General features: G+C 41.1%; 1 protein-coding gene across 1 annotated transcript in view; it reads left to right on the top strand.

The window, feature by feature from the left end:
• Agk (acylglycerol kinase) overlaps positions 1-25,827 on the top strand; it is a 73,766-nt gene extending 47,939 nt beyond the window's left edge. Inside the window, exons 9-16 of the mRNA XM_032906690.1 lie at positions 3,134-3,203; positions 8,277-8,356; positions 10,818-10,875; positions 14,651-14,798; positions 15,335-15,432; positions 21,780-21,850; positions 23,671-23,755; positions 24,775-25,827. Of these exons, the coding sequence (XP_032762581.1) occupies positions 3,134-3,203; positions 8,277-8,356; positions 10,818-10,875; positions 14,651-14,798; positions 15,335-15,432; positions 21,780-21,850; positions 23,671-23,755; positions 24,775-24,912 (748 nt within the window). The 3' untranslated portion in view covers positions 24,913-25,827. The remainder of the gene's footprint in view (positions 1-3,133; positions 3,204-8,276; positions 8,357-10,817; positions 10,876-14,650; positions 14,799-15,334; positions 15,433-21,779; positions 21,851-23,670; positions 23,756-24,774) is intronic.
• The last annotated feature ends 230 nt before the right edge of the window (positions 25,828-26,057 follow it).

Raw genomic sequence — 26,057 nt, 5'->3', positions numbered from 1 at the left:
CTTTCAAAGACAGTTGGGCACAGCTCATGCAAGAAGAAATAATTGGCAAGTGGATTAATAAACTAGTACATTCAAACAGCAGAATCTCATTCAGTGATGGAAAGAAATGAGCTATGAAACCACAGAACGACAGAAACTTGAATGCATATTACCAAGTAAAGGAGAACAGTCCGAAAAAGGCTACAGTATACGGCTTCAACTGTTAAGAGTCCGGAAGAGGTGAAGTTGTGACAGTAAAGGAGGGCGTGGGTGTTAGAGTTTGGAGAAGGTACAAAGAGATTTGTGTAGTGGTAAAATTATTTAGTATATACTACTGAGTGGTAGACGTCATTAATGTTTGTCTAAACCCATTTAGACTGCAGCTATGATCAAAACTGGATTATGAATGGCAGTAATAAGTCAGTGTAAGTTCTTCAATTGTGACAAACGAGCCATCCATGGAGAGATATGGTAATGGAACAGCTGTGTTGTAGGAGGAAAGGGGGTTATATAGGGACATATCTGTACTGGCCTTTAAATGTTTCTATGAGCCTGACCTAAGATGGCTCTAAAAAAGGAGTTTTATGTAAAATCATTGATCCATAGCAACACACACACACACACACACACACACACACACACAGACAGAGACACACACAGAGAGAGAGAGAGAGAGAGAGAGAGAGAGAGATTAAAATTTAACATAATCCTTTCAAACTTCAATAAATTTACTTGATTAAACAAGCATTAGAGATGTGCTCTAGTTCCTCCTGAGTTTTGTTAACATCAGCATATACGTCTGTGGCTACTGTCTCTCACCATTAATTCTGATTGTATGGCGATCCTATACCCATTCATTCAATTCATATGACAATGTGTCAGTAAGGTGACTATTCTACAGTGTACTGAAACAGCAGATTGGTTTCATAGTGATTATCAGAACAGGGGAAAGTGAGACCCTGTGTAAGTAAGTAGGAGTGAGGGGGGAGGGATGTCATTCAGTAGGTAAAAGGCAGGCAGGCATGAAGCCCTAGCTTCCATCTGCAGCGTAAAATAAGCCACGATGGTGCACATCTGTAACCCCAACACTGGGGAGACAGGGAGGGGAGATCACAGGCTGAAAGTCGCCTACAAAGTGAGTTCAGTGCCAGCCTAGGAACATGAGACCATGTCTCAACGTTTTTAGAGTTAATCATTTCTCTTGGCTTTCTTATGTTGCCTGCATTTCAGTGCAGTTCAGGGGGGTTCTTTTGTACAACAGAGGATAAATTAGAGAGGAGGATAGACCGAGCCGGAGAGACCACTCAGTGGTTCTGACTGCAGAGGACCCAGGTTGGTTCCCAGCACCAGGGTGGTTCACAACCATCCTCAACTCTAGTTCCAGGGAATCTGATGTCCTCTTCTGACCTCCACAGGCACGGCAGGCAAAACACTCATGTGTATAAAGTAAACTAAATGTTTTAATGATAGATTTTAAAAAGTATTAGTTTGGAACCCAGTAAATGTAAATGATGATTTTCATTGGTAGCCATCATTACCAAAGACAGCAGGTGTTCTTTGTCTTCTGATAGAGATGTGTACTACCACAGGGATTACTTAATGCCGCCGGAATCTCAAGGACGCATCAATACAAACTTTCCATTCTAGCTACATAGAAATATGAAATAGATACATATGCTAGGGTCATACACACACAATCACTAAGGTACAAGTCCACAGAAATTCAGAAGACAAATGGCCTATTTCTTAAACAGGGAATGAAAAGGAACAGATAATAGGATAAAGGAGATTTAAAACACATAAACCAATCACAATTGATGTGTCTTGACTTGAACAAAGGAAGTAAGATATATTTATATATTGTTAAAATTTGAACACTGCTAAAAACGTTGGTTCACATGGGTCAAAAGTGTAAGTGATAATGATATTTCATAAAAGTCTCTTTTGCAGATACATAATGAACTCCTAAGACATCAGGTTTGCTTTCATATTTAGTGGCTTACGTGGTGATGTGAAGAAGCAAGCTTGATCATGAGGGGATAATGGTTGAGTCCGAGGGAGGAATATACAGGGTTCTGTGCTTGAAATTCTAGAAAATAAAATAATGCGCAGAAAATACTGATTGCCTGTTATTTGGCATGCATTGTGCTAATGTCGATTTTTCATTCGTCAGTCCATGAATATAAAATGTCGCCAGCCTTGTAGAGCTTCTGTTCTCCAGGAGGAGGCAGGCAGTAACACTAGTCAGTACTTGGTCAGGCCGTAGCCAGTGGAAGGTGCATCAGTGCAGTGAAGAGAGCCACAGTGAAGGACCTTCCTCTAGGCTGGACAGAGTGGGCCCCTCTGAAGTGGAGCTGTCTGCCAGATCTGAAGGATGAGAATGAAGTGCTTACCATGGCTGTACCTAGGGCATGGGAGGGTTGGCCAGCATCTGTAAAGGCCTTGATGTGGGACTGCTCATTCTTCCTGCTAGAGCACATATCTTCTGTCTATTCACTTGGTTTACTGTTTCTCTTGTTGACCATCTTCGTGCATTTGTGTATGTCTGACTTTGAGTCTGTCATAATTTTATATGCCCTGAATAATCCAGAGTGTTTAATTTCTGCTGAATTTTTTTTTTTACATAGAAGTTTTTGCAGAGATTGTCAGAATGTAGATAAGAATGGTCTTGTATCTTTGAGGGAAGGAATCAGCAGTGAGAACAGAGCATGAGGTACATCCTTGTGATCCTGGAAAATGAGGAAATGTGTCTTGGGTCATGGACTATCATTTGCTAAGATAGCTACAAGTCCTAGCCTTTGGTTACCTTCTGGCTGTTTGAGAAGAACAGTTTTGTTTTTGTTTTTGTTTTGTTGTTGTTGTTTTGAAATGGCTGAATTTCTTATATGGATTAAAAGATGCTATGTTACTGCCATGTTTTAAGTAGAAAGTTTTCTAGTACTTGGCCCGGTGGAGTGATGGAATAAATGTCAGTAATTGCTCACATGCTTTCCTAAGGTTATTTTGAAAGACTAACTTTTACTGACCCCCACAAGGATTCTGAGTGTGTAGGTGTGGGTGTGGGCGTGTATGCACATCCCTATGCATGCTGTGTACTGGGGGAGATGGCATTTCCCTTTTACAGCATGTTCCTTTCTATTTTTTTCCCATTTAGACATATCACAGATGCCACACTCGCCATTGTGAAAGGAGAGACTGTTCCACTTGATGTCTTGCAGATCAAGGTAAACTCTTTCCTTCAGGTTTTGAAAAAAATATTAAAAGTAATGTTTGAAAGGTATCAAAGCAATAAGCACATATTAAAGAAAACAGAGTATAACAGTTTACATGGCGTTTTGATGAACATAACACTTCCTTCCTCTTCCCACCCTAGCATTAATCCCTATAAAGAAGCGTTGTGGGGTTGGGGATTTAGCTCAGTGGTAGAGCACTTGCCTAGCAAGTGCAAGGCCCTGATTCGGTCCCCAGCTCCGGAAAAAAAAAAAAAAAAAAAAAAAAAGTGTTGTTCATGATTCTGTCATCACTAATCAATGTGTTTATGATCCCACGTGTGATAAAAATGATATGACATAAAACTTACATCTATAGTCCCTTTATATCTGCACTTCAGTAGTGTTGAATTGTGATGTCACCTTTTGATGCATTAGCTTTGAACTTAACTCGTGGCCTCTGTTACATACAAGGATCCCTCTGTATCACTTCCTCATGGAATTATATCTAGTTTTAATGTCTCTACTTACTACCTTTATGCCATAAGAAATCCAGCTATGCATGATTGTTTTTGTATTAAAAGAACCCCTGAGGCCAGACAAAATAGTGCAGTATGCCTGTAATCCCAACCCTCTACAAGTGTCAGAAGGATGAAGGGTTCAAGGTCATCCTCAGCCACACAGCAAGTTGAGGCTAACAGGTACCACATAAAACCTGGCCTTAAAGAAAAAAAGACCCATAACATACTTGGGCAGTAGCTGCTTTCTGTAGCTGTTTGGATCCTGGCTGCATTTCTCTTCCATGCTCTATAACATATGAGCTTCTCACATCCTGCTGGAGCAGCTGCCATGATCACTTGGTTGTCTTGTAATCTTAGCTCTCAGTTGGGTTCATGAATAGTTAGGATTTTGTAGATTATTTGTCCATTTGTCTTTCTCACACTGGGAGCAATGCTTTCTGTAGCTTCCTGCATTTTGTAACACTCTGTTTTTCTATTGAGCTGTGTAACATTTTCTTCTTTGTAGACGATAATTTGTTTTAGAAATATGCTTGCTGGCTGTGCCAATTAAAGGGCATAGAAGCAATTACACCTCACAGTGAGCATACTTGGCATGCAGATTTTGGTCTTTAATTACTGACATCTTTAAAAGAAAAACCACACACACACACAACCACCACCACAAACCTAAAATAAAGGGAGAGTAAGTGTGAGGTAAGAGAGCACTCAAAAATTAATGGGGACATTACAGAAAGACATTAAGACAAGCTGTCAGTGTTTGAATATAAAAATTATTAACTGTGGAATATCTCTGTCCATATATATATATATATATATATATATATATGAAGAGGGGGAGGCAGAGAGAGAGGGAGGGAGGAAGGGGGGAGTGTCAGTCTGAAGTCTGGGTAATATAGAAGAATTGTCATGTTGTGAGTATAGAAGGAATAGGAATATTAACATTTTTCAGTCACCATTTTGATAATTGAGTTTAGGTGGAGATCATCAATAGAAACTGAATACAAGGCACAGATATCTCTTGAAAAACAAATCTATAAGCATTCCCTAAATTATTTACTCAACTGTTAAAGGGGCAGACATGTATATGAAGTAGAGAAATCTAGCATATGCTACTTTATCTGGTCATGAAAAAAAAAATGACAGTATCTGCCTTCTGAGAATGATGCCATGTCGCCAGATAGTCTCCTGCCCCAAATGTCAGCTAATTTCAACCTAATTACAAGATAGTAATCAGAAAAAGCCAAACGGTGGGTCATTCTAAACATTTTAGACTGTCTTCCTTTAAAATGTCAGTGTTCAAAATCCAAAAAAGTAAGTGGTCTGTTCAAGATGAAAATATAAGAATTTGGTAAAGGATACTGAATTTGAAGAAAGAAACCAATTGTCATCATGGATGTTGCCGAACAAATAAAGATACTTGTACCTGGTCTGAATTTTATACACTGCCTTTCAACCTTTGATTCCTTGAAAGTGACTCTTATCTAAGTCCTTGCTCTGGCGAGATAATTATTGTGAAAAGTTCTACTGTGTACGGCTTCAAATCTAAGCACACTACAGAGGCTGCGGAAGAGCACTAGCTGCTCTTTCAGAGGAACTAGGTTTGGTTCTCAGTACCTACATGCGACAGCTCATGCTGAGAACTACAGTTCCAGGGAATCTGATGCCCTCTTCTGGCCAGTGCGCGCACTGCATGTATGTGGCGCATAGAGAAGCACCCAAACACACATAGGTAAAGATACCAGCATGAGACAAGACTACAAGGAGAAGACTTTGGCAATGGCGACTTTAGGAGAGAGGTATAAATAGTATTCATTGTACTATTTAGAGTTTTGCCTTTATGTTGTTTTTCAAAATAAAAAAAAAACAGGACGAAAGAGAAATGGTTCATTAGCGCTTTATAATTTTTTTTTGTCAACATTTGTTTAAAATACTAGAAAAAAGATATACTTTATGACAGGAGTTAAACAAATATTCTTTTTTCATCTAATTAAAAACAAAAAGCAAATGGTTCAAAAGGCAGAGTTGTAGAGTTGAGTCACCCTGCAATGGTGAACCCTGTGTTTGCTCACATCAGACCTTAAGATGTGCTTGTCCACTCTGGATGAACATTTAGTGTCACTCTCTTTTTGATTTTGTAAAAGTTTTAAGGATCTATACTGTGCCATGATCCTAATTTAACCCTGACAGTTGCTGTTACGCTGGTTGAGTATCCCTAATCTGAATATCCAAATGCCAATGTTCCCTGATTGGAAACTTTAGAGAACTTCAGATTCCACGAGGCTGATGTGGGGTAGGAATGCTCAGTCAGTAGTTTTTGCAAATATTCCAGAATTGCAAACCTGAAAACCTGAAAATTGGCCACACTTTTGGCCATACACCTTTCAGGCAAGGGACACTTAACCTATATGCAGTCTACTGGTACATCTGTATAACTGGGGAGCTTACAAGTGTACAGCCAAGTTTCTTTTTATCTTTCTTCATGCAGTGACTTCTAGACTTTCCATCACGATCCCATTAATCATAATTTAAATTGCAATTGATCTTTTAGCATGTAATACAGCTAAGTTGTTTTTACAAAACGTCAGGACTGTGATTAAGTAGAGATTTTTCTCTATAAAGACGTTGTTGTAAAATATGATTGTTAACAAAGGAGGTGAATGAGGAGATGTATTAAGTAACCCAGTGATTTAGTATTTATTATATATATGTTAGAGATAATGTATTGCAGAATAAATTGAATGTAACTGGAAATTTTTACCATGCTTATTAAATATCTCTTGTCTCAACCCCCTTCTCTCATACACTAATTTTGTAAATTGATGTCAGATTTTTCACAATCTCTGTATATTAATGACATAGCCCAGGAAGCACAAAAAATTTAATCAATTCTTAGAATATGTGGAACAGTGGCTTCTACCCTAGTTTCTGAGGAACAAGTTTAGTTTAATTGATTTTTTTTTCCCTTCTCCTTATTTCTGAAAATTGCTTTAAGAATACGGAGAAAATCTCTGTCAACAAAGCTTGACACCATAAACATCGAAGACAGTGTTTAGTGCCAATCTTTCCTTCCATGAGCACCATGTTACATAAACTGGAGATTGTTCCAAAGTACAATAAATCATGAACTAGAATAGTATTGTATTTAGCTCACTGACTGTTCAGTGTGTGCTTAGCTCTCATTTTGTATGTTCAATTTGATAAGGAAGTCAAGATGTGTTTCTTTATATGACCTATGTTTAAAAAAGAACACAGATAGGCAAGAAACCATGTTGGCTCCACCTTCAAAACATATTCAGAGGCCAGCATCTTTCCTTCACTCTCTTGTGCCCACCCTGGTCACCTTCACCTTACTTCAGAGCCCTCTATGACCGTGCCTTTCACCCCCGCCTCCCTGTGCTTTGTCTTTAACAGCCAGTGTGTATCAGAAGTTAGGGCGCATCCCTTCTCTGTGGTTTGTCTTTAACAGCCAGTGTGTGTCAGAAGTTAGGGCGCATCCCTTCTCTGCCCTCGGAGGGAGCTCATCTTGTCCTGTGTGGATGCCTCGCCTGTCAGTTAAAAAGCCTGTGGCTTAACTGGTGCTTTTATATCCCCCTGTTAGTTACTGATGCCTCATTGTTAGGTTTCTTATGGTTTCATATGTGAATTTCTTTTTGTAGACGTTTTTGTATGTGCTTTTTGAAGTTGGAAATCTATTTTAGCTTCATTTCTTTGAATTCCTCCTTTAGTTCTCAGGCTAAGTACTCTCCACAGTCTCTTCAGACTTGAGTGCCCTAGCCCACAGATGAAGTATTTTCTCCTTGGCACCTAGAGACAAACATGTCCTTGTGATACCAATCAGCTGGTTCCCTCTGCACCACCTCTTGGCTTGCTCTCTCTCTCTCTCCCCTCCCCCTCTCTCTCTCCCCTCTCTCTCCCTTCTCCCTTCTCTCTCCCCTCTCCCTCCCTCCTTCCCTCTAGTTCATTCTCCCCATTGCCCATCGCTTATGTAAATCTGGGGAGAAGAAAAGCCAGTCTACTGCATGAACAGGTACACAGCAAAAGAATGAGGGGTCGGTGTCTCCTTTCTGTGTAAGTCTAAGAATGTGTGTGTTTCTCACAGATTCCTTGCTTGGTTTTGGCACTGTGAAATGGGAGTGCTGCTGATGCTGGGATTGCAGGAACCCTTGACCCCATGAGCGCAGATGCTGTCTCTAGGACCTCTCTCCCTATCCCCAAGTCTTAATTTTGGTGGAGAGTCCAAGTTAGTCCTCCTGTTCTTGTGTGTAGTACTATACTTCTTCTTAGAATGTGTGGGTGCCTTGTATCTATCAGTTTTTAGCTGTTGGAGGTTTGCTGCTCAAAATTACAGCTAATATGTTCCCTTGATTCATGAGAACTGATACATAAGATTCCATCAGTTTTAAAGTGTTGATCATTCAAGCACTTCCACCATGTAACATAGGGCTAATTGCTTTAACATTTGAATTTATGTATAAAATGTTTGGTTTGATAAGATTAGATCATCAACATTTTCCAGGTATGAATTTACTGTTTTCACAAAGCTAAACCCATTGTATTTAACTTCCAGGGTGAAAAAGAACAGCCTGTCTATGCCATGACCGGCCTCCGGTGGGGATCCTTCAGAGATGCTGGCGTCAAAGTTAGCAAGTAAAGGATGACTGTGTTGCTATGTGATGAGTCTTTAAAAGTTTTCTTCCATCCTTTCTGCTGAGGTTTTAAAATACAGTGGTCTGGGAGTAAATCTTCCAGGGCTGGAAGTTAAATTAGGTTAGGTATTGATAATGAAATAGGAACAGCCAGGTAAAAGTTTGAATTCTATAGTCAGAAAGAATAGGGAAAGTTCCATTAAAAGAAGTAAGTCTCTATTTTCAGACACATTTAACTTAGGCTCAAACTACAGAAGGGAACTGGCATTGCTTATCACACTGCAGCATGCTTAGCTGGATCCCAAGGTGCTGCCTGGGCCTCAGCCCTTGTCCAGAAGGCTGTGTGCGAGGTATTTGAGGACACTCATATAGGTGGAGAGGCTTAGGGCTGCTCCCTTTTATAGGAGAAAGATGGTTATCTGGCTTTGCCAACTGGAAGAAGAGGCTCGGGAGGAGTGGTCTGATGCTGGCTTTCATAGGCGTAGGCTTAGTTTTAGAGACTTTTGTAGGATGAAACTTCTGGCTCTGAAAGAGGTGTGGAGAGGTAGTGTGGTCTGGCTTCCGAGGCAGGACTGAAGAAGACAGCAGGCAAAGTTCATCTCCTTTCTGGTGAAGGTGTCCTCTTTTGCCTACAGCCCAGGGCTTACAGTTTAGTAGAGCTTGTCTGTGGAATGATTGCTCTCACATACCGCTCTCTCATCAAGAGCCTCTCTTGCAGTTGACAGGCCAAACTGTTAAACTTTCTTCCCGGGAATCTCTCCCACATTTTACTCTGTTATTCCTGGTAATGAAATTCCTGACAGTGGAATGCTGTCCGAGGACTACTGCTGTATCTCATTACAGGCCATAGTCATTTGCAAGTGTGCCTTGGTTATGTTGATTCCACAAATTACCTCGTGTTTGATCTGTCATCTCAAATTCCCACAGCTCACAGAGAGCAATTGCTTAGCTTTCTCTGAGAAAGTCTGCTCACAACAAATTGCTTTCCCAACAGTTCAGCACTAGTGCTGGTCAGCTATCTTAGGAATAGCTCCTCTATCTGGTTCCATAGTTTGGCTGGCTTCTGATCAATGAGTTTCAAAGTCTGTGGGTGGTCATACACTATCTTAGCTAGGACTGACCATGGAGTCACTTTTGGAGTGAAATAAGAAACATTCCCTTGCTGGCCATAGAAAGACTACAAGTATTGTGTCAACATTTACTATTAGAAAAAGTGCAAAGAACTGCTTAAACTTTAGAAATAGACCACCCAAGTCAGGGTGTTTCTACTTAGCTAAGAAAAGGAGAAACCTATAAAGAGTTTTAAAAACACCATAAAATATCAATTATCCAAAGCCCTCATCAATACTACCACAATATCAATGTGAGTGATAATTTAGAGAGGCTCCACATTGGCTATAAGTTTCCTTATTCTGGGTATTTAGGCCATCATCCCTAATGAACAGGTCTGTGTTTTTACTTTTAAACTTTGTCCTTTCTCTGGCTGCTCTACCTCTTCTAGCCTAACGTTACTGTCTTCGCTCTTTGACGTGTGTAGATTCAGTCCACTTCCCGGCACGCCTGCACCGTCTGTGCTTCAGCCTGTGTCCATTGCACACCATGGCCACTATAATGCTGTCGTTGTTTTCCTTCCTGACTTCTTATCTGATCAGTTTATATCACAACATAGGCAGTCACTTATAATTTACTATTATTTGGGGTCTGTTATCTTCTCAACTCACAGGCCCACAGGTAGGATCTTATACTGTGTTCTTCCCTATGTTTATACGTTTTACATCTTTCTCCATATGTGTAAATAAGAGCTAACTAAAGGCATTCTACCTGAATCAGTCAGGATCAGGACAGTAGCCTGGGTGTTGTCAGAGATGAGTCGAAAGAGTGCATCCACATCATTTGCTAGTTGCATCTTTCTCACTAGTAGTTTTCAGGTGCCTAGCAATAAGCAGTAAGTTTCCACTCTGAGACTTAACACTTGCCATATTAAAGCTATGTAAGATTAATAATATGAATATATACTGATAGATAAATGTGTGTACATTTGTGTGAGAGGAGCCATGAGGTACAGGATCTAGTTCTGCATCCTATGACACATTAGATTCATGCAGCATTGATAATACACTCTCTGTGTGGCTTTATTACTCTCCTTGTGACTCTTTGACTGTATATTTACCCTACTCTGGGTGAAAGTCTGTATTATAATGACTTGTAAACTTAGGGATCAAAGAGACTTAAGCTATATCTCTTATTATAAGTACAGGAATCGTTCTACCATCTAATTGCATATTCTTAGATGTGCCATTAACATTCAGGTTAAAAGTGGATTACTTTTGTTTTAGACCATGATTCTCAAGGCCCCAGAGCAGCCAATTACAGGAGAGGTTCAGTCGTCATGACTTGATTGTCTTGGATGCCATCTAACACATTGGTAGCTCTTCTCACCTTTTTTTCTTGTTTTTTCTTAGGTACTGGTATCTTGGTCCTCTAAAAACCAAAGCAGCCCACTTTTTCAGCACTCTTCAGGTAAATGCACTTTATAATATAGAACATGACCTATGTTAATTTGATGTTTCTCTGTGATCTCTATATTTGAGATATTAATTCTTTGCTACAGAGCCATATCACATGTTCCAATACTAAAATGGGACATTTGATTTATATAATTACAGAAAACATTCTTATTTTGATAAACAAGTACCCCGATATCTGTTTCTTTCTACTTATCCATCATCCATCCATCCATCCATCCACCCATCCATCCATCCACCCATCCATCCATCCACCCATCCATCCATCCACCCATCCATCCATCCATCCATCCATCCATCCTTTGCCATTTTCTCCATGGCCAAAGCCATGTTTGGTTTATCTTGAATACTTGCCTTTGCTATTCATTCATCTACCCTTACCAGATAAACCTTGAACAGAGTGAGCAAATGCCTACATCATTAATATGTGTAACTATAGTACTACCTGGCAATGAACTGAAGATTTGTAATGGGTTATAGGTAAATTAATTGTAGAGGCTTGTATATGATATCAGTAGGTGTCAAACTGTTCTGGTTAAAAACTGTAGTACTTGCTATATATTGGACAGTACTGTGTAGAATACTTCCCTCATCACAGCATTCTGCTTGTCAGTGCTCTCTATACATTGAAAGGTAATTAGTAAGGCCTGAGGTTGTAGTGCAGCGCAGTGACAAAGCACCTTGCCTAGCATGTTTAAATCCTAGGTTTGATTACTAATGAGAGAGTAAGGGGGCCTAGAAAAAAAGTTCAACAATTTCATATTAATGAAAAATCAAATAGGAAAATCACTCAATGGATGAGCTATATACTGTGTTTATCTTTCATGCAGATCAAAGCAGTATAGTCTCAATTTATGTTAGTTAATCTGAAAATTGATTGTGAAAAACTAGACTCCAATGTTAACATTTAGAGTTATCTGATTTCTCCTAATTATAAAATAATGTATATCCCTCGAAAAATGTAGCTCTCTCTAAGAAATTCCAGTTGGGTTGAAAAATTAAATGAAAAAACTAAAAATCAGTAAAATACTTGGAGTAAATAAACATAATTTAAAAAATAAAATAGAAAAGGCAAGACTTTTCTACTCCTAAGTTCAAATTGGTTAGTAAAATGTTATTGTTAAAGAGAACAGTTTCACTGGTTAAGTAGCAGCACCCTGGGAGGCAGCAGTAGCTGTGTTTAAATGGCAGCCTCTAGGTCCTGTGGACACTTTCTGTTCAGTGTTTATCAGGTGCTTGTTGCTCTGTGCTTGCCATCTAGAGCACAAGCTGCACAGGCCCTCTGGCCTCAGGACATAATCATATGCCAGAGAAAAGTGCAGTGGATCCGTGGCCTGACAGACGGCAGGGGAGAAATGTGGACAGGCCACACAGGAACAGAGGAGGGCCTCCTAAACTTGACGGAGGATCAGAGAGCTTTCATGAGGGAGGTGGCATTTATGCTAAATTTAGAACTGGATAAAGGGCACTTGGGATAGAGTCATGGACTGTATGAAGCCACTGTGATAAACCATGGTCATAAATTCAGGCTAGTGCAGTAGAATGTGTGCAAATGGATCCAGAAGGCAAGTATGGATGTACTCAGATCTGCATTGTGGGAAAATTGGCCTCAACGTGCACAAGGAGGTGGGCATGCCTAGTTGTAGGCAAAGCCCGCAGATATCAGATTGACAGAGTCATCCAGTGATCAGGAAAGAGCAAGTGCTGAGGTCTAGAGTAGGGTTGTTAATGGCGGAGTGCTGCTGGAGTAAAATTCTCAGAAGCTTGAAGAATATTAGATTGGCAGATTTGTAGTCTGAGGGACTAGAGTTGGGTAACTTCGTTTTGTATTAATGTTGATGATGGTAAGACCAAGTTTGTGGAGGAAGATGAAGTTTTAGTTTGTGTGTGGTGAGTGTAGCATACCTTCGGTTCAAATATGTGTAGATACAGTTGTGATTCTGTCTGGAACTCAGAAAGAGACCCTGGGATGAAGAAATGTGTTTCCATGTTTTGAGGATATGACTGCTATTGAAAGTGCGGGTTTGTAAGTAAGAATTGATGGCCAGGAGAAGCACAAAGGACTGTAAACATTTAGAAAACTAGAAGAAGAAAAAAACTGTGATGGTACTAAGAGAAAAGTCAAAAGAGAGCCCCAACATATCAGCCAATCAAAGAGGAATTTCAGGAGAAAGAGAGAAAGTACAAGTTTTAGGAAGTAATGGGAAGAGTCTAAATGAAAACTGGAGGTTGTCTTCTGAACAGGGAGCTGCCGAAGGTTTCCAATACGAAAAGGGAACTGTCTTTGAAATTGGGAGTTGCCAGAAGTTTGTCGGGTTCCAAAGTAAGAGGGTTGGATTATAGCAAAGAAAGCTAAGAAATACATGGTAGGTGAAGAAATGGAGACAGTTAAAGGACGTGATGGGGCACACCTTTAATCCCAGCATTCAAGAGGCAGGAGCAGGGGAATTTCTGAGTTTGAGGACAACCTGGTGTACAGTGTGAATTCCGGGACTCCAGGGTTGTACAGAGAAACCCTGTCCTGAAAAACAAAAAAACAAAACAAAAAGAAAAACAAGAAAAAGGAAAAGAAAGGAAGAAAAACACAGACACTCAGGGTAGACTGTTTTCTCTTCAGGAATCTTGACTTGAAAGAGGAGAAGACAGAAAAGGTAACCCTGAGAGAAACAGAAGGCAATAGAGCAGTGGTTTTTAAGAGAGCAAATAGCTGTGTTTTTACATGCACCAAAGCAGGAGGAGTAGGAAGTGAAGAGAAAGGAGACAGACAAGATGACTGAGGTGTTAAACCCTCACAGAGACAGAAGGCTGGAATCCAGGGTGCTTGCACAGAGGAAGGGCTTCCTTTGTCACTGAGACAGGAGAGAAGTAGCGGTTAGGTCCAGACCAAGGTTGACATTGGAGAGATTTAGGACTTTCTCCCTGGTGGACCTGACGTTCTTTGAAGACAGTTTGAAGTGTGCTTCTGAAATGAAGCAGGAGGACAGGTGGTAAAGGTGGCACAGAGCATTTAACTGTAAGAGTCAAGAGAATCCGTGCCAGAGCCTGAGAGTCTGTGGTATTACTGATAGGCTCCCCAACTGGTTTCTGTCTATACTCAGCAGTGTGACTCCCCCACCAATAAGTGTCAGGCTCTGATTCAGGGATCCTCCCTCCTTCTCTTTTCTCTCTTACACACACACACACACACACACACACACACACACACACACACACACACACACACACATAGTAGTAGTAGTAATAGTAGTAGTAGTAGTAGTAGTAGTAGTAGTAGTAGTAGTAGTAGTAATAGTAATAATAGATAAAAATGTCTCGTACAGATATCTAGTGTGAGAATGCTGGGCTTTGAAGCAGTGAAGAGGCCTTAGGCTGCATTTGCATTCTGTCCTAAATGGAGTCTGATGCCAGCAGTGAAGTAGGTGTTTGATGCAACTGATTTCATTACATGTTTGTGTGCCATCTGTAAATTGATGTTTATCATGGGGCCACTCTGCTCACTCATGTTGATTCCTATTGTGGATAAGTAAGTGTGAAGAGGAGTTGTCAATTCAATTTGTTTTTCTCTCTGTCGTATGTTAGGGGACATAACAGAGACCATAGTCACTATGTTCATGGTTTTTAAGGCAAAATTGAAGCCTTCATTTTTCCACATGGGGAGAACTCTGCTTATTGAAGAGACAAATTATTAGAATTCTGACCTTTGTAGAGCAAAGCCCCCGTGTTAGGAATTATGTGTGCGTGATGAAAGCTATTTTCTTCTTCATTAACAGGAGTGGCCTCAGACCCATCAGGCCTCCATCTCTTACACGGGCCCTACAGAGAGACCTCCCATTGGGCCTGAAGATGCTCCACCCCGGCCTTCTCTGTACAGGAGAATATTACGTAGGCTTGCCTCGTTCTGGGCACAGCCACAGGATGGTGAGCAACGTGGTGACTAGATTACAAGCCCTGTTCAGCTTAGAAGTGGCCTGGAGTGGACACCCAGAATCAGTACTAGATAATTATTTGGTGCTGGAGGAGCCAGTCCAACCTTGTTGAAGTCAGACTCCTGGGTGCTGTCAGGGCAGGCTTCAATGTCTTATCACTAGGTTTTGCAGTTCCTGTACTCTTTGTCACTGACATCTGTGCTATTGTGCTGCTGTCGGTGAGGATGCTTTAGGCAGAGAACCTGGTATTTATCCCTGTGTATCAGAAAGGTGAAGTAAAGTTTAGAGTTGGACAAAGGGCTGAGGGAGCTGACTACCAGCAGCTCAATACTTTCTCTCTCTCTCTCTCTCTCTCTCTCTCTCTCTCTCTCTCTCTCTCTCTCTCTCTCTCGCTGTGTGTGTGAGCGCGTGCACACGTGCGTGCGTGTATGTGTCTGTGTGTTGGGGTTGGTGGTGTTGTAGTTGGGAGTGAGACACAGAGAGAAATGTTAGTAGAAACACTGGCCTATGTCTGATGGATTTCCACAGCCTTCTCCCCGGAGGTGAGCCCTGAGGTCTGGAAAGATGTACAACTGTCCACCATTGAACTGTCCATCACAACCCGAAACACCCAACTTGACCTGACGGTAAGTGGACTCATTTTTATGAATTTGGTGTCTGGAGAAACAGTGGCAGGTGCTTTTCTTGCACTAATTAGTTATTTTTCTACTTTACTCTGTGGGCATAGAGATGAAAGGATCAAGGAAAGGGAGGGGCAGTGTGCCTTTGAGTAACAAAGCACTGGGAAGTGGTAGCTGAGTGCCTCGGGACACAGGAGCTCAAGGCTCGCAGAACACACATTTTCTTCATGATTGGGTGGCCCGGAGGATGCAGACGGAAGCTTTAGAAGTGAAATGTTAGAGAGAAGCTGAACATTCACTTGAGTAAATATGCATTATGTTTTGACTATATTAAATACATAGACTCAGACTCCCCAGGACACACAGATCTATAGCTATACATGTGGGGATCCTGTTGAGATAGGATCTTGCTACATGCTACAGGATAGCCTCAAACTGTGGTCTTCCTGCTTCAGCCTCCCACATAGTTGACTTACAGGCTTGTGTGCCACTTGTGGCCAATGTGATTTAATTTGGATATGATCTGTAGACATGCACTGTCCAAAGCTGTTAGTCATATGTGGCTATTCATATTACGTGGGTTGAAAGTGAACTTTCTCTGTCATGGCAGCCATATGTCAGGGCTCTACAGCCATATGTCTTGCTGTCATATTAAATGTGCAGATGAGAGTTTCCAGCAGTTTAGACAATTCCATTGGCCAGTGCTGCTGTAGATAGTTCACTAAAACTACCAGAAAACACAAGAAGGCAAATAAAACAAACCCTACTATATGCTGGCTTTATATTGCCTATAAGCAAAGAATTGATTTTCTAATTTTAAATGATGGAAAGTTAAAAGAATGATAGCTTATGGAACATGAAACATGTGGAAGTCACATTCCAGAATTTGTATATAAAGCAATATTGTAAGAGGGATGCATTCCTTTATCTGCGTTTCTCCTGTGGCCCTTGCACTGTGGTAGAGGGGACAGAGTAAAAGAGACCATGTGGCCCCAGCCCTAGATGTTTGCTATTTGGCCATTTTTAGAAAAAGTATACTGAGCCTGGAAAGGAGAAAACTTTAATTACTTCCGTTAACAGAGTACCAGTGTAGGTCTTTCTCACTGTGGCTAATTACTGTAACATATTCTGCTTTTACGAAAACCTGTAGTCTGTTCACTGTTACGCTGGCCAGTCCGAGAACTGGGAGGTGGAGCTGCAGTGTAGTGGGAAGGCTGATGTCTGGAGTAGTATTGACTTGTTTTCTGTTTATGCAAGTAATTTGCATCTCCTGTAAAATATTTGCAGATATTTTACCTTCTGAAATAATTCCAGTTGAATTAATGAACTAAACTCAAAATAATGAAAATACTTAAGTATTAAGTAAAATTTAAATGATTTTATTTACTTAAGTAAAATTTAAATGATTATCAGTATAAAGTAGGAAAGTACAAAGGAGCTTTTCTAAGCATGACACCTAAGGCAAATTTTATATTGAAGCATTTAAAAAGATAAACTTCAGAATGACAATTGGGGAGAATATTAGGATGTGGCAGACAAGCAATTATTAGCTTTCCTTATCACAGACTCCTCAAATAAATCAATAAAGAGCGAACAGAGACAATATTAAACGATGGGCCAAAGGCTAAAAATAGAAAACCACAAAGGTGTGGGTTGGGGATTTAGCTTAGTGGTAGAGCGCTTGCCTAGCAAGCGCAAAGGCCCTGGGTTGGTCCCCAGCTCCGAAAAAAAAAAAAAAAAAAAAAAAAAAAAAAGAAACCACAAAGGAAAACATTTAGGAAAAATAGCTCATGTTTATTACATATGTTTATTAATTTGTCTAACAATCTGATGGGAATTAGGTATTTTATTCCCAGATTCACACCATGTGCCTGTGCAAGACCGTTTAACTGCATTTTATACTAAGGGTAAAGAAAAAGTGTTAAAGACACCAGGTGAGATAGTAACTACTGGATCCCAGGGTTACACAGCACTCAGTGGTGATGTGCACGGGGAACTGGACCATCTCATATCCTTCATGACATTGTAAACTAGAACACTCACTCTATTTTCCGTAGTGCATGCCCCTTGCCGAGGCAGGGGTGTAGTTGTTTAGTTTGTGGGCACCAGCACATAAGTACTTACTGTCCACATTCTTCCCTTACTTAACAGAATTATGAAATTGCTATGAATAGATGAGGTTAAAAAGTCTTCTGTTCAGAGAGATTTTTGAAAAGAAGATAACATTTCTATTACTCATTCTCTTTAGTCTTAGTCTGTGGTAACAATGTATTTCCAGTATTTTGCTCTTGTTCTTCTGCCATTGTTCTTTTCTCTGGTGACCGAATCTCTCTGAATGCGTGGAGCGCAATGAGTGTGTGTGATTGCAGCTCTAGATGAGCCACATTCAGGCTGCTGAATGCTCTTTGTGCTAATTACAAAAGTGGGTGACACTGCTTCTTATCTCTAGTGGAGCACAGTCATTTTTCTTTTTCCCTCACCACTCTGCACAAGCAAATACAATCAAATATTCAGACACCGTAGCTGTCATGTAATAGCTTGAAATGTTTACTTATCATTAAAATAATATATCCATAGTTTGAAAACAGCTTTAGGATTGTGGAATGTCAGAAATTTAATGTCTCTTAAATTAGCATGTTTATTCTTTAAAAGCACAGCATATTAAATAGATAGGTAAATAAATATTGATGCTTTTATTTAAATAATACATAATCTTTATATTTACTAATGTGGAAGATGCTCATCGTATGTTGCTGAGTGATTTAAAATGATTTAAAAGATTTTCATGAGATAGTTGCTTCCGTTGTTATTAAAAAAACCAAAACTGCCAACTATCACTGAGTTTTGCAAATGGCGCAGGTGAAGGCTCCAATTTTATTTACTCATTCCAGTAGCCAGTTGTTCAGATGGGTTTATTGACTCTTTCCCCTCCAGATGGACAGATGATGTGAGCCACACGATGTGGGTGCTAGGAACTCAGCTCAGCATCTCTGGAACAGCAGCAAATACTCTTCCCTCCTGAGCATCTCATCAGCCCATGCTCTCTGTAAATACTCTAGGATGTTTATTAGGTTCCTCATAAAAGTTTTATAAGGTTGCAGTGTTCAATACAATTTGAGGAGAAATGGCATTTCTATAGTATTGACCCTATGGCATGTCAATGTGATGTATCCCTTCATTTAGTGAGGGCTTCAATATCTCGAGGAGTTTTATGGTTTTCTTTAGTGTTTGTCTATTGCTGGGTATACTCATGGTTATCTTACTTTTGATGTTATTATCAGAATAATCTTACTTTTGATGTTATTATCAGAATAATCTCTTAAAACTTCATTTCTCTGACTGAATATAATTGGGGCATGCGTGCGTGCGTGCATGCGTGTGTGTGTGTGTGTGTGTGTGTGTTGATGCTGAATCAGCATCCTAATTAAATTCTTATTATGTTTGCTTATGGGTTCTTAGTTCTTATAGGTTTGCTATAGATTTTGCTATTATCAACAGCAAATAGTGACAGCCAGAAGTAATGCTAATGGGGGCCATTGCTTTGTTCTTGAACTTGATAGTTTTGTGGGATACCTTGTATTAGATAAGGAAGTTTCTCATAAGGAAAACTTTGCTAGGTTTGCCAAGAGTTTTATTAACTCTAAATGTCTTAGACATTAAATTCTATTGAGTGTCTTTTCATTATCCATTAAGGCACTAAGGTTCCCATTGAATCTGTCGGTATGAGCTGGTCTTTGAATGAATGTGAGACTGTTGGTCAAGGTGTAGAACAAGCAGTAGTTTTTCCTTTGTACCTCAAACACTGGACAAAATCTATGGAACAACTGTTGGCAAGAAATAAGTAGCGTGGGGCAGGGATCCCAGAGAGAAGGCACTCAGATGAGGTCTGCCTTATCCCTGTCCTAGCCTCCTGCTTGTGAGGCCACAGCATGGAGATGGGCTTCCCAGGAGTCCATAGGCTCTTCTGGGAAGGCATCTTTGAGAATTCAGGGGTATCTGGGGAGTAAGAATTGCAGAGCGAAGTAGAAGAAAGTTGCCTTGAGGAGTGATCCAGGAATTCACAAGATCCACAAAGATCTCTGAGGCTTTGTCTGTATCTGCACTGATAGATGCATATGAGAAACCACCTGAGTTAAAGAAAGAAAACCTCCCAAGACACAGGCTCAGTCCTGGGAGATTCAGTCACATCTCAGGACCAAGAGGTGTATTCCCACAAGGGAAAGGCAAAAATTGTCAGGCCTTGGGGGTTGGTCCTTAAAAAGGCATTTCCTCTATATGGGACAAGCTTAGTCTGATTCCAGGCTTACATTTCCCCTACCAGAATCCTCAGAGTTCCATTTCCTGGTAACCTAGGTGTGCCTGTAAACAAAGCTGAGGAAAGGTGTCAGCACAGGAAAACCATAGGTCCAGCTCATCAGCTGCTTTCAAGCTAGGGTGTTATTTTAATGACAGAATCACTCCCAATTCAAGTTTCTGTGGACTTTATTGGAACACAAGCACCCTACCATATTATGTGCTGCATGGCTGCTTTTATTTTTACATAGCACCCAGCAGAATCTGGTGGCTATCAGAGAAACTTCAGGTAACTCTCTCTGGTTCTTAACAGGAAACACAGGGTGGTGTCCATTCTCACTGGAGCATGGCTTTGCTGCCCACTGCAAGTTTGAATATGCCTGTTTCCTTTCCCCTTCTCTCCTGTACATTCGTCCTAGTCAGTTTCCGTCCTCCTCCCTGCACCTCCAGTGCCATGCTGCATCACTGCATCATTGACCTGGCATCTACTGGGCCTTCCCTGCTCTCTCTCCTTTCTCTGTAATGTTATCTCCTGGCTTACCACCTGCCTGTGCGGTTAGACCTCTGCCTCGATTCTTAGCACAGCAGGCAGTGACCCTATTACAAACAAGCCAGAACATTTCTTTCCTTGGAGCCTTCCACTGCCTCTCCATTTCACTCAACCTAAAATATACTGTCCTTAGAGTGGTCTCCAGAGACCTACCCATTCAGATGCTCTCTTCTTCTCCATAGTCATCCACTTTCCTTGCCCCAGCCACTCAGTCTGTACATTTTGGGGACAACCTCACCTGAAGGTCTTGGCTGGGGATGGCTTGTCTCTAGAACAGTGTTTTTTAAAGTATGATCTTTAGATCGGCAGCACCAGATTACCAGGAAATCATTTGAAATAAAAACTCTTGAGCTTTACAACAGTCCTACTGAGCTATGAGAATGATAGGAGAGTCTGGATCTGTTTTTTAAATTAACTTTTAACCAACAAATACAAATAATCAACCCTCCAGGTATACCTGCTAAAATGTGAAAACTGTTTTCCCTGATAAGTGTATTCCTTCCTTTCTGATCTCCTGGGCTTTTGATCAGGTCACTTTCTCACCTAGCCTTTTTTAAAAATGTTAGTCACTGGGGCTGGAGGGATCGCTCCACAGCATACGAGCACTCTTCCAGAGAAGCCAGGTCTCCAGAGGATTCAGGTTCAGTTCCCAGTGCCCACACAGAAGCTCACAGCCAGCTAAATATAGTCCCAGGGGAATTAGCATTCTCTTCTGACCTTAATGGATGCATGTACTACATGGACATACATGCAGGCAAAACATACTACACATAAAGTAAAAGTAAATAAATCCTTTTTAAAAATTGTACCGCCACCAGTGCAACCTCAGCCTCCATGTCTGTTTGTGACATTCTGTAATATAGTCTGATATATATCCATTTTCTGCTATATTCAGTAATATGCTGCTTTATTATTCTGTGCACTCCCTGCACTCCCTGTGGCAAAATGTAAATTCCTTGTGGGTAAAATTTCTTCTGTTAACCCAAGTATTCTGAGGGCTGATGAAATGTGGCTGACATTTGGTAGGTAGTTGAATGAAACGTGAAATGTAAATTCTAAGCGGTCATTATGCCAGAACGTTGTGTTTTGTAATTCCTAGTTGAGAGGTACAGCTGTGCCTTGGTCTTTTTGAAACTCGGGCAGCGGCTCACAGAGGCTTGTGTATGTTCTCTTGTGCCTACAAGTTTTAAACTTCCCCAAGAAGGCCATACGGAAGTGTTGGATTGCGTCACAAAGGCTGGGCTTGTGTTGCTCACCAATGACTAGTAGGAAACTGAGGAGGGGGCACAGGAATCGTGACTCTTTTCACAGCACGTCCTTATACATCAGTCTTTCAGAGCTTTGTATGGATAGAACCATTATGTTTTGCAACCATTATTGGGGAATAAATAGGTCACTGTTTTCTGCTCTGGTTGCATTTAGAACATTGTAGAGAATGCAGACACCTGTGGGTGACAGCTTCATTAGCCCAATTTCCAAGTCTTAACATTCACATTCTTAATCTTTCTAGAGCAAAGAGGACTTTATGAACATTTGCATTGAGCCTGACACTGTCAGCAAAGGAGATTTCATAATCATAGGGTAAGTGCCTGTTCTGTAGAAAGTGGGACCTCACCACATAACTGGTGTCCTCAAACCTTTCTGTTCAGAGTGGGCTGTCTGCTTAAGATGGAGACCTGCCAAAGGCCTCATCTGTCTGGGAATTCTGGCCTTTTTTTATAATGGAGGTAGCATGTCCGGTGCCTGTGTACTTTCGCCCTCTCTGCTTATTTTGGGAAGAACAGAATGTAACAGTCTGCCTTTCTATTGAAATTAAAGAATTCAGTGTTTCAGGCAATGCATAGGACTGTAGTTTCAGTCAGGGAGCTTGATTGCCTCCTCACTGGCCCTGGGACTCTAAGGTCATTGACTTGTCTGAGTCCTTTTCCATTTGTAAAATGGAAGGATATCATCATGTCTACTACCTCAGGACTACTTGCCAGTCTCAAGGAGGCCTTTGACATTGAGCAGCACTTCCCAGCGACTTTTACTGTGCATTCTGTTCACCTTGTCTTCCCATTCCCGGAACGTAAAGGACAAACTTGAAAGGACACTGAGAATCTACCTGAATGTTTCCCAGGCTTCCCCTTTTCTAATGCAGTAGACTCTTCCAAGTCCTGCCTGATTTGCTAACTCCTGCCTAGGCTGGAACTTCATTGGCTGAGGATTCTGTAAACTCTCCAGACATCCTCAAAGTAGCTGAGGAGCTGTGTGTTCCCATGCCAACCAGTAATCTGCTCAGCCGTCTTTGCTTTGTCCTGGTGCTCCCTCTCGTGCCCATTTAGGGATTGGACATTGCTGCTGCAACAGCTGTGTCTCCATGGCTGCATCATCATCTATTCCAGCGTAGGCAGCCGCATGCTTTTCATTAGTCTGTGTTGTTCTCGCCTTTCATACCAATTCTGCAAATACTGAATGGCTCCTTCTGCAGCCTTTGATTACTCTCGCTGTACAGTAAAAGGAAGAAGGAAGAAGCCTGTCCCTTCTACGGTGTGCATAAATCACCCAGTATCGTAAGTGAATCTAGCTAGTGGGAGCAGCCATATTCAAATCTCCTTTATGAAACGCGCACCCAAACAAAAGACCCCATTGTACCAGTTAAGTGAAATGACGATATGTTCAGCATCCTTTAAGCAAGTTTCCTTTTGGTCCTTAAGAGAAGTAAATTTGTGTAATTCATGTGTCCACTAAATATCTCAAAGAAAGATGATGAAACTGCTTTTGAAACTCTGATGACAAATTCAAACATGAAAAATTGCTATTTCCAAGTAACAAAAGATAACTTTTTTTGAGACAGGGCTTCTTATAGCCCAAGTTTACCTCTAACTCCCCAAGTAGCTCAGGCTCAGGCTGGTTTGAAACTCCTCCCGCTATCCTTTCCCCTCTTTTTGTATATTTACCATAAGTAGCTAAATGGGCTTCCTGCGTGCTGAGGTCTTGTGTGTCTGTGTCTGATTGCTTTACTTCAAGGCTTTTTAGCAAAGGTAATTGTGCTAAGTAGGCTGTTACCTATGGAGTCTCATCAGAAAATAGCCAAGACTAGAAGAATAAAAGAATTTATCTACCTTGTCCTTAATAAGGGATCACAAGGACCAAGGAACAGAAATTCAATGCTTTTCTCAAAGGACTGAATTACATCCTAATTTTTAAATTTGAGATGAACAGCTTAACAACTAGGTAGATATAGAACCATTTAAAAATAAAGAAAATTGAGAGTCAGCTTTCTGCGGTTCTCTCCGTAAGAATCCCAGGAGAACTATTCACTGGGCCCTGGCCTCCACGATCTCCTTCTGAGGTCTCTTTCTGAGGTCTATTGCAGTTGCCATCAAAGACTCCAACCTTGCCTTTTCTTACACCAATAGCAGTAAGAAGGTGAGAGACCCTGGTCTGCGAGCGGCCGGCACCGAGTGTCTCCACGCCAGCCGCTGCACTCTGGCTCTTCCTGAGGTAAGGCGGGCCACAGCTGCTTGGGATTGATTTGTCTGCTCCTCCATTTTCTTCCTCCTTCCATATTAACTGACTGCCATTTAGGTACCTTCTGTTTGACCGCCTCATTATCAGGTCTGAGTTAAAGGAGACCAGAAAACAAAGGCAGAAGTTTGTACTTTACTGATTTGGAGCAGGCCTCTGAGGCTGCTGCATCTCTAGGCCAAGGTTCTCCCTCAAAGTGATCCTCAGGTCTGCTAACCTTTGCTTCTTCACGAAATAATGCAATAGGTGTTTATAATAGTATTCTCTGGAGAATTTTGTATCTGGTGAGTAGCAGGTTTTATTTTTCCTATAAAGTATGCTATAGAGTACCATACTTAGAATAACAACTTTTGTAAATAGGAATAAAAAGTGGAGATACATGAATTGGAGGTTATTTGATTGCTGCTGCCCCCGGACAGGTTTATCCAGGCCATGCTGCTGCTGTTCTGTACTGCATTTTAACTGTAGGCAAATGGAAGGTGTCAGCACGTGTGCTCACCATAATTTCCTGGAGCAAATGCTGAATTAAGTAAGTTATGGCAGGGCGCCATAGGGTCTGATGATACGAGTATCAACACATCCAAGGCTGAAGACCATCAAGTCTTGGGGAATAATGAAAATGAATCAATGGACACGATGTGCCTCTCAGGAGCATTAGCTGGTTTTGCTAAGGAGAATTATAGTCTCTGGCTCTATAATCAATTTATTTCTTCCATAATGGATATCCTTATTATGTTCTTTGACAATTTCATACAACTATAACATGGAAGGGCTCTTGCCTTTTGATAATTGCTTTAAAATTTTAATCTTATTCAGCTCCAAAGTGTTTCTTGAGATAGAGGTTTTAAAAAGAAAGACTCCCTTTCCGTGGACTAGAGTGGCGATATTTCCAGGGCCAGTCAGCACTAGGAGATTTTTGTTAGGCTGAGCCCTCTGCAGAGAGGCCTCCTTATCCAGTGAGGTCACAGTTGTGCTCAGAACTCTCCTCTCTCTAGGGAACTGAGGGCTCCTTCAGCATTGACAGCGAGGAGTATGAAGCCATGCCTGTGGAGGTCAAACTCCTGCCCAGAAAACTTCAGTTCTTCTGTGATCCAAGGAAGAGAGAGCAAATGCTGCAGAGCACATCCCAGTGAGCCTCAGCCTTGCGGGGACGTTCCCAGGCTGCCCTGCGGCAGCACTGCGGGGCGTTCCCAGGCTGCTCTTCAAGCCACCAGTGGGACCATAAGGGAATGTGTGTGCTTCTGGCCCAGCGTCACAGGATCCCAAGGGAATTTTCATGGCAAGTACCCCCAACCCGTTTGCTTCCTAGAGCACATACCCTGTCACCCAACCTGTGGTCAGTACTCTGTTAACCCCTGCTTTCCTTACGTTGAGGTAGTTGATCCCTCCTACACAGTGGTTGTCTCAGGCTGCTTCAAGGACATTCTTGCCCTCACTGAGTTGGAAAGGGCTGGAGTTTTGTGATTGCCCCACAGTGAAGAGTAGAATCTGTAGAGTAAGCTCCTGTTTCAGTTCTCAGACCGTCCTGGGGCCTCCGGGGAAGCAGCTGCTGTCTCTGGGTGCCTTTCCCTCTTTCTGGGCTCTCTTATGGGTGCTGCTCTTTTGTGAGCTCTCTGCTTTGGTTGGTTGGTCTCATCTGGAAAGCAAATGTGAGGCTGTTCCCTCTTCAGCCTTGGCAAACGTATTGTAAAACGCTATTTAAAAACAAACTAGTACTTCCTCATTGTTAGTGTGCATGTGTACAACTGAGGCTCACGTTGAAAACTAACTGACCTGGGGCCCACCCCCCAAACTTTGTAACTCAACCTGGCAGGAGGCCAGCATTGCTCATTTTAAAAGACTGCTTCCCAGGTGAATCAACCATACCGGGAGAAAGTGTTTTAAATCTACTTCATAAACTTATATGTATTATATATATATTTTTAAAAATCACGTTTGTGTTGACGTATGTTGTTTCCATGAGAGGTTAAACACTTATCAGTGTGCTTACTAGTGTTGTGTAAATATTGTTTAAGAATAAAAGCAGTTTCATCGTTCTTTTAAACAGATCCAGTGTAATTTAAATGCATCCCTTATTTATAAAAATTAAATAGTAAACCAGCATTTTACTATTTGAAATTTTTAAATTATTTTTTTCTCCCTTGGGTATACTTTTGTACTAAGGTGAGCAAAGGAATTGTTTTTCTAATATAACATTTTTATTGATTCTTTGACAATTTTATACATACTTTGATCATATTCACCCCTCCATTCCTCCCTAATCCTCTCATATCCACCT

The sequence above is a fragment of the Rattus rattus genome, chromosome 6, assembly GCF_011064425.1.
Source record: "Rattus rattus isolate New Zealand chromosome 6, Rrattus_CSIRO_v1, whole genome shotgun sequence".
Lineage (NCBI taxonomy): Eukaryota > Metazoa > Chordata > Mammalia > Rodentia > Muridae > Rattus > Rattus rattus.
This window is presented reverse-complemented; position numbering and strand designations above follow the sequence as displayed.